This window comes from Athalia rosae, chromosome 3, assembly GCF_917208135.1.
Source record: "Athalia rosae chromosome 3, iyAthRosa1.1, whole genome shotgun sequence".
NCBI classification, from domain to species: Eukaryota; Metazoa; Arthropoda; class Insecta; order Hymenoptera; family Athaliidae; genus Athalia; species Athalia rosae.
The window spans coordinates 10,810,566-10,819,598 of record NC_064028.1 but is presented as its reverse complement, the minus strand read 5'-3'; the positions used below and the strand labels follow the sequence as shown (position 1 = coordinate 10,819,598).

The window sequence follows — 9,033 nt, the reverse complement described above, 5'->3', positions numbered from 1 at the left end:
ATGATCGCATATGATCAGGCCTGCGAGCAACTAATTGTAAGTGAAATCTTTATCTTCATAGGAGTAGGATTGACAACGCAGGATTGAATGCATGATGAGGCACCCTAGATCTCGGAACACCTCCTTGCCTATTCTGTTCTCCTAATACCAAAATCGATTTTCGGCCAAACTGTGCATTTTCAGGACCGGTATTCTAGAGCTCTACATTATCAGTTCCAGTTTGTATCAAAGCATGATCGAGTCACGGAAGACACATGCATGCATATGATCATAGATATATTGATATGATCAGGCCTGCATTCACGTTCATGATGCCTTGATTATTCGGTAAAGAGGTACGTACATGGGTATAGAATGGAGAGTCGTGATTTATAGTAAATTAACAATATATATCGGTAATGGTTGAGGTTTATTGATAAATTACTTCCGAAAATACATATCAGCATAGATATATTGAACATAGTGATTTACATAATGAACTCATCCCTGCGGATCTATTTATTCTTTTGTCATTTCAAAAATCCAAATTAGTGTGCTTCACAATACTTTTATCTTGATCAATATCAGATCACTTACTGATAGTTCACAACTGAAAATCCAAAAGTGTACTGTGTTCATAACTCATCTATAGAAAATAGTTTCAACAGCTCTCTATTAAATTAACATCATCATCATATTTGAAAATCTAATATTTTTCACCAATAATTTGATAGTCTCTCAAAAATATATCGCATTACTTAATCATACAAATTATCTACGCCGCACATATGTTGATGGGCTCCTTCGATGCTCCGAGGATAGTTACGTATTCCTAATACGGGCCGAAATGCTTCATAGCTCACATGTTTATCTCCCGAAAAAAATTCAATCAGAGGTGAGGATACAAGATAAACGTAAAATGAAACTGCCGAAAAATTGCATTATCTCCGAAAAGATCGGGCCTAGCTCAATTCACTTGGCAGATTCATGTTTCTGGGATCAGAATACATGGGTATAAAGGGTCCTGGAATTATTTCTACAAATACTTTGCTTTTCATCCTTAAAAAACACCAAGCGAGCGAGCAAGCGAGCCTTAGATCGTTGACTGAAGATACCAATGTTCAGTCAACGCTGAAGTATTTCTCAAAAATTGGGCCGAAGTTCAATTATTTTTTATATGGTGTTTTCTATATAGGATATTTCTATATGTATTTTGGACTTAGTAGTCTGAATCTGCATGTTAAATTTATCTCTGTATAAAATAGATCGAATTATCGCCCATTTATAGCCCTAAAATGTGATAAATCAAGGATATCTGGATGGGAGTCATTCCTAACTTAATTTCATTCATGTATTCATGTTCCTTACGCAAAATAAAACATAGGAAAAGTGTCTTTCAATTGATTTCCAAAAGACTTCACTTTTCTTTCTTGAAAAACAGTATGGCCTTAGGCCTTAGATTTTTCCCACAATTTGGGCGTTGACTGAAGATTAGTTATCATCAGTCAACGATTTGGGCTGAAAGTCAACTATTCTTTTATGGAGTTTTCTAAGTTACTTTTATGTATTTTGATTTCAGGAATGTAAATCTGCAAGTTGAATTGAGATGTCTATAAAATCCCGCGAATTATCGCCAATTTATCGCTCTGACGAGCGAAAAAATAGCGATACCCTTATGAAATTTTTGCATAGCGCAATTTATTCAGCGAATTCTCATTTCTTAAGTCGAAATGCATATGAAAAGTGCCCTGCATTGGATTTCCAAAATACTATACTTTTTGCCGCAAAAAAATTACACTTTAAATTCATCAGTTTTGAATTCGTTGGTTTCATTCTTCAGTCAACGGTTTCGTCAACGGTTTCGTCAACGGTTTCGTCAACGGTTTCGTCCTATAATCCAGGATTTGAATTTCATCTATATCGAGCCCTGAGTCATTGTTCGTTCGACGCGTTTCCGACGTTCGACTCTCGAAAATCTAAAAGATTGAAAGCGTGTGGCGGGTAGATTGTGCTCTGTTTGCCTCAAACGCCTGAACTAGTCGAGTTTTAGGAGTGAATAAAATAAAATAATGTTGAGCAAATGTTTTAAAAACGAATAACAACTAAAGTTTAAGTGTAACATAAGATAATGGCTGCACCTATAGACGTTGCATCGGTAATTTGTATTCAAATGTTCAAAGAGTCGGTGTATCATTAACACGCCGAGTAACCTCAAACAACCTCCTGAATGCTTCCACATTTCCCTTTCATTGTTGAATTCATCAAATAATCACTAACAAATTATTCACTTCATTACTCAGAACATTTCTGGTCCATCGTATTGTTATGTTGGATTGGGATTTGAAAACTAGAATGCTTAATGATAACCTCTAAACAACTAGAATCCATGATTACCTACTAACTTGTTCTGAACTACTCATCTCTAATGAGCTGAAACAGATTTAAAAATGCGCAACTTCATTACAGATTCGGATGCAAACTTTTCTGCAATTACCTTTGGCACAGAGATGTCGTGAAATCGCTACGCTCATAGATGAATCAAGTACAACCGATCTTCAGCATGTATTTCCCGTCTTGGTGGACTCCTTGTTTGGCGTTACTGACAACATAGGATGGGGATTGCATTCTATTAACCTGAAGAGGCGTCAACATGAATACGAAGTGCTTTGCCACTTTTTGGGTCCGCAGGGACCAATATTTTCTCTCTGTTACAAACTGTTACCAGATTGTTACTTGAAATATAAGTTTCCGCTGTCGTATCTACCGGTAAGACTTTTCTTCGATATAAAACATAGATTAGTCAATAAAGTAAAATCCAGCATCAAGAAACAATTGTAAAGCAGAATTGATAGTGCCCATTAGTTTGATTTTTCCACAGTCAAAGATACGTCTTATGCTAGAAGATGGGATCGTTCCACCGTTTTATTCCGACAAAATCAGGGTTGACCAAAATACGAGACTTCCAAGTGCTTTGTTTATGAGTATCCTTTTTGCACATAGCAATAATGTAAATGTTTATTTTCATTCATGTATGCAGATGCGTTTGTACCTACCAATTATCATATTTTTCCTTAAAATGTGCATATCCCTTTGAGTACTACATATTTCACTTTGCTTACCACTTGACCAACCCATGGTTACAAGTGCAACAAGAAGATAATGTTTGGGTCAATTGGGAGACGATATACGTTCAGCTCGCACATACTTATCTCTATCACTTTCTACCCAGAGATAATTCACCCGTTTTACCAATTATTGGACCATATGTTAAAACTCCACCACGAAAGTTGATGCAATCACCTGACTCCAAAAGGTTTGTCACTGAATCTGCTATAAACTGTGGCATGTCTCCTCAGGAACAATAATTATGTGTTATTGTCTTAATAGAGTTACAAAATCTGTTGTTACTTATTATCCATTTTATATTTATTATATATGAAATTTGCAATGACAGGCTTCAAACTCCAAGACTTCTGAAGACTTCGATATTATCGCCGGGACCCATCAGTCCAACGGTAGGCGTACCTCAGCAACAATGTTTACCACAAGTCTGGAGAAGCGAAACAATAGTTCAAGTATTTCTAGATTTTTGGCTAGAGTATACTGAGGAAGAAGAGCTGCCGCCTTATCATGCTACATGTTTTCCTGGCACAACACCTCGCAGAGTGAGTTATATCTCAAGATGTTATCATTCCTCATGATCAAAGGATTCTCTATTTTTTCTTAAGCAGCATCAGCGGATAATGATGTAATAATCCAGATATCTGGCAAGTTGATCATGAACTTGATATTTCAGCATAGTATACACTCTGGAGAACACATTCGGTTGGTGCGAGGGTTCATCAAGACATTACACGAATTTGCTAACAGTGCAACTGGTGATACGAGTGCAATGGATGAATTGAAAAGGTGATTCTTAAAGCAATCTCGTAAACTTACTCGAATCTGTAATGTGTGAAGTTGAAGTGAGAAATAGTTTATATGAACTTAGTTTATACTAACTAATGTTATAATACTTTGATACAGGGTGATAGTGCCATCGGTACAAGGAAAAATTTACATCTTTTTACGTAAAGCAATTCACCACTGGCCCTTGGATAGCTCTTTCAGACTGATTCTAGAAGCGTGGCTGAGCTTTATTCAACCTTGGAGATATATTCCAGGAGTAGCGTACAGCAGCATCGGGTGAGTAGAATTATTTTAAAAGTTCAAGATACCCGAATTAAGGAAACTGATCTTAACTCGGTAAAAATATTAAAACATAGCTATGCATTTTGCATCAGCTCCTATCTTTAGAGATGATATTTCCATCGTTAGAATATTCAATTAAAAATGTCTATCCAACGGTTCATTCGAAGAAAAATTCAAGAAGAAGAGAGGGGAAAGATCACGGATGAAACGCGGTGGCTGTCTTTTGTCGCGAACAATCTTTTAGCTTACACGGCAATTTTTCAACAGTTACTGCCCCGTTTTATGAGAACGGATCTTGTTGCTCCAAAAAACGCACTGATGCTTTTCAGAGTTACGAAGGTATATGCATCGCAAATATTTTACGACTACGAATTTTTACTACGACCTTTCGCGATATTTGACTTTCTGCGTTCTTTTACGCCAGGTACTCGCTCAGCCTAAATTGGCTAGAATGTTATTCGAAATAGAGAGCTGTATGGATGACGCAAGACTGAGTAGAGGTAAAGTTTCAACTAATCAATGGTCCGCGACAGTGCGTCAGCAAATAATAGAATTGGAAGGTCCCACTTATCAATATGTGCCCATGTTTTCACCTGCCACTGTTACTCAGGTATTTATTGAGAATGTTCGTTCTGAACAAAAGCTTGCACAATTGATTAGCAGTTGAGATGTGATCTGAATACTTTAATTTATGTGTGAATCCCAGATTGTTTGGTTTCTGAGTACGATAAAGCAATCACATTTGACGGCAACAAGTTTAGTCGATGCTTTAGAAAAGAGGAGGATAGGCAGGAGACTATTAGTAATGATTTGGGAATTCTTCAATGGCGAGGATCATACTTCGGATGATATCAGATTGGAAGAAAGACGACGAGTTCCCGGATTCCTTGCCAATGCTCAACAACAACTCATGGATATATTTCAAGTAATAACACAACACAGAATATGGTGAAAAGATAATTTCTCAGCACCCAGATTGATCTTAACTGTAATACTTTTTCAGATAAAATTCGACGATATTCCGCAGGTGGCAATAGTTGCCGATCAAGAGTATCACGACAGTATATTGTCAACTTCGGTCTGTAATCAATCACACGTAAGAATGTTGAAGATTTGTTATTTAATTTACAAATTCATTATTGCACGTCAATCATTTTACATGAAAACTTCATACGTCGTATCTTAATGTATTAGAATTGGCTGTCATTTCAGTATACTGTATGTCGATTACTCCCCATGAATCATGTAATATTCTTGTTCAGATGGATACGAGCTTAGACACGTCTAGGCCAGGAGTTTATCTACAAATTCAAGAAAGGCGACAAAGTTGTCGATACATTGAGTTCATGGGAGATCCCGAGTTACAACCTGTACGGACTCATGAGAACGCATTCCTCGTCAGATTACTCTTTCAATTATGTAACCACATCAACACAAAGGTATGAGTGCCATTTTTATATTGTATCTAGTTCATTGTTCACGTCGTACATAAAAAAAAAAAATTAGTGACATTTAATTTTGACATTCTAGTATCAGCTTCAATTGCAAACGGCGTACGATAGACCAGATATCGTTGGCCGTTTTATGCGACGGGTATTACAACCACCAACAGTGGTAAAACATTTACCTAAGAGAACGTTCAATGGGTTTTCCTCAAGCGAAGAAACTCACATCCCACCTCGGCTCAGTCTTCGAATTGTGGCTAGCCACAGATTTCTGGTACCCATGTTTCTGGGAATCATAATATTATGGATCTTTGGGTAAGTTCTGTTTGTTATCACAGCTAATCTCTCTGGTGTAAACGTGGCTTTGTGATCTGAAACTCATTCAAAAATTGATCAATTCAATAATTTTCTATTATTATAACTATTGTGCTATACGTGAATTGAATCGTTGGTCATTATTTCGTTAATCCGATGGCCTTACAATTAGTCAGATAGTTTTGACTAATTTGTGGTGAAACCATAGGTACGGAGTTGTGACGACCCTTTTTTCCATATTCTGCGTTTGGCTGTTATACAACTTGTCGCTTGCGGCACTTGAACCATGGATCGGTACTCGCAGTCATCATGTGCGACCAGAAGCTCTCGGATATCTCCATTAAACGATGAATCTGCCAAAAATGTATAAAGAATAAGAAAGTTGACAAGTTTTTGAACGATTAGATGCTAAGATATCGATTTAACATTGCTGAAGACATACTCCTCTACATCGGTGTAACATATGCGCAGCTTTTTTTATCGATTAATTATTTTGCTCTAATAAATTTTTAATAAACTAACAATGAATTTCTATGGTATATTCCATAACCTCAGATCAGATCCTCATCATATTCGCTTTCCTATTTTCCTTCGTCAAGACTACGTCGATGGATACTTATCCTCATGTTCGTTTCAGCGGTTGGAGTAACATAGTTCCGAATGGGGGGGGGGGGGGGGGGGGGGGGGGGTAGCGTGGGTCCATTTCCATACTGCGAAGTAGCTGCAATAAGCAGATAATAGAATTAATCGTAGGCATACACAATTGTCATGATCAAAAATTCTCGATATTTCCATTACAGATAACATATCTGTGTGAAGATAAAATTTCGGGAATAATATAGCCTAGTAAATTATATGTATAGCTGAATATGTGCACGGATTCAAAGCACATGTATACGTATATGCAATGTTCATGTGTCTGTGATTTCTATTTTAAAAGATAACTATTTCATTAACTTTATCATTTCGTGTATTGATGAAGTTGAAGGGTTTCTAAATTTGCAAAGTAGAATAAATCAAGTCCGTATGATCTGGAGAGTCGAGAGAAAAAAAGAGGAGTTGTTGAGCCAAGGTGATTCACCGCGGGAACATTCGCCGAGAAATTTTTGTTTTCAGTTTTTTTTTAAGGTAATATTTTCCGATATTGATTAATTTGTGTAACGTAGAGTCCTGTGAAACGACCCCATCTCCATGGATAACGCGACAATTGAACATTAATGAACGGCGCCGATTGAACGGTGATGTTTCCCGCAAGCGCGCTAATGAGACGTTCGCGATGTTGATTAGAAAGAATTAACGAACGTCGAGATGGATTTGTCTCTACACAGGTGAGATGATTCTATAGGCAAGTTCCAATAACTGCTGTTCAATTCTTTGCTCCTAATTTTACTGGGGTCAAATTCGCTGGATAAATCTCAAGGGAGTTCGATTGTGTTCGGTGCAACAACTCGCAATTCGCTGCTTATTGTTGGACGAATATACAAGTGTGGGCTTGAAGGTGTGATCGGATCTGTAGAGACAAGAAGAATTGCTAAACTTTTACACTTTTATATTGAATTTACTACTCGCAGATGTTTCGTACAAACTTTCGTATAGTGAAAAGTTCTTAGTTCCCAGCGACCAATTTTAGCTGGACAACATTTATCGAACTATCATCGTATGACAGTTCGTCCTTCAATACCACGTTATATAGCGTAAAATCTATAAGATTTACTATAAATCACTTGGGATAACTGACATTCCTTTTACCATTACGGGTATTGGCCCACTGCGTCATTTTGCAAATCAGAATATCGCTACCTCCGGTGCGAATAGTCGTACAAATTAATGTCTCCTAAGCATCAATAAGGTGCGAATGATCGGGGCGCGCCATATGGCGTCATCCCGTCGATCCGAGGGTTGATATGAAACCCTCTCGATATGATGTAATACATCTTTTCATTTTGAACGCGCAGCAAAACAAATCGTCAAATAAAAATGAAAAATATTGAAAATGAAAGAACGCAGAAATGAGGAGTGGCTGCCTCTATTCAAGTTGAACCAACATACTTTTCACTCTCCCCCAAATGTGTACACCCGTAGCGCTATGTAAAAATTAATGAGTATTAGGAGCAATTAATTTTAATCGATATACGTCGTTCGTAGCGAATAACATAGGGGCATAGGCCGTTGGAATATTACACGTGCAGGTTTATGAATGAATCCATTTGTAGCGCGCGAATCTTACGTATACTATAAATAATGGGCGATGATAAGGCTTCTTCCCGAGAGTTTCTTAACATCCTCAATGATAAGACGAGCTTAGACTGACCCTGTGATCACATTCACTTGTGCACGAGTTGCAAGAGCACATACAATTTATTCTTTATGTAATGCCAAACGTTGACCATTGTGCCCCAGTTAGAGCGGGATGGCATTTGAATGGGAGTACAATTAGAGAGTATCAAAAGGTTTTAACGAGTCGTGCCTTTGCATACATCCTATCCACATAGTTGTGTGTGCGTGTATGTATATATTTTAATAGCTAATTCAGCCTACGTTCTGCGTCAATTCAATACAATTGAGTAGGGAAAGGGGATTATTATAATGTCTCCCTAACGAGTTTTGCTTCGGTAACGTACATAGGTAGGTATGTACCATACCTACGTGACACACACGAGTCAAGGAATGACTCGGTAAAAATGTCCTATACATATAAGTTTTCTATACGTCACGTTCCGAATCAAATTACCGACTATGGCATAGCTCCTGCCAACTGGGTACATTAACCTATTATCACCTTGACGACTTTATCAAAGCTAGCGCAGGATCCACTAACCCATTCGGCTTGATTTCAAAGTTTCTCCAACCGACCAACTCTACCGGCAAAACGTTGTTATCGCACCCCAAGGTACTTCAATACGGAGTAAGAGGTCTTGCGAGTCTCGTATTTCCTTATCGAATTTCCAGGAGCGAGTAGTTGAGAACGTACGTGCATCCCACCGACATTATTTTATAATCAATTAGAGCTAATTGTAAGAAGGACACGAACATCAGCTATCGCGACTTGATGAGGTGAATTTATATCAAGAAGTTCCTTGTGGAGGGTAAGTGAGTTTTCGGT

The 9,033-nt window shown here is 37.7% G+C and overlaps 1 protein-coding gene and 1 long non-coding RNA gene across 4 annotated transcripts; one reads left to right on the top strand and one right to left on the bottom strand.

Annotated features, from left to right (window-relative positions):
- The first annotated feature begins 1,958 nt into the window (after positions 1-1,958).
- LOC105690066 (sphingomyelin phosphodiesterase 4) lies at positions 1,959-6,280 on the top strand. Of its 2 annotated transcripts, XM_012407565.3 has the most exons (14): positions 1,959-2,134; positions 2,446-2,745; positions 2,858-2,960; positions 3,064-3,292; positions 3,434-3,644; positions 3,776-3,888; positions 4,006-4,164; positions 4,338-4,509; positions 4,595-4,780; positions 4,877-5,095; positions 5,174-5,266; positions 5,433-5,609; positions 5,701-5,930; positions 6,139-6,280. In XM_012407565.3, exons 1-14 carry the CDS (start codon positions 2,108-2,110, stop codon positions 6,272-6,274), a joined length of 2,355 nt encoding a protein of 784 aa, XP_012262988.2. In that variant the 5' UTR covers positions 1,959-2,107; the 3' UTR covers positions 6,275-6,280. The 2 variants fall into 2 exon arrangements, with proteins under 2 accessions (XP_012262988.2, XP_048509001.1); XM_048653044.1 differs by lacking the exon at positions 1,959-2,134 and having other exon boundaries at positions 2,608-2,745; positions 2,842-2,960.
- On the bottom strand, positions 5,847-9,014 carry LOC125500356. 2 transcript variants are annotated; one of them, XR_007277699.1, is made up of 3 exons: positions 6,373-9,014; positions 6,097-6,283; positions 5,847-5,986 (listed from the first exon to the last, which is right to left on the bottom strand). It is a non-coding gene; the product is annotated as an uncharacterized LOC125500356 (long non-coding RNA). The 2 variants fall into 2 exon arrangements; XR_007277698.1 differs by having other exon boundaries at positions 6,453-9,014.
- Positions 9,015-9,033: the final 19 nt, after the last annotated feature.

What these genes read in the sequence shown, in the direction of transcription:
- LOC105690066 (XM_012407565.3), top strand. Translation starts at nt 2,108, where the DNA reads ATGGCTGCACCTATAGACGTTGCATCG. An exon ending in CACCTATAGACGTTGCATCG is followed by an intron (nt 2,135 to 2,445) that starts GTAATTTGTATT and finishes ACTTCATTACAG; the next exon opens with ATTCGGATGCAAACTTTTCT. An exon ending in CTGGCACAACACCTCGCAGA is followed by an intron (nt 3,645 to 3,775) that starts GTGAGTTATATC and finishes TTGATATTTCAG; the next exon opens with CATAGTATACACTCTGGAGA.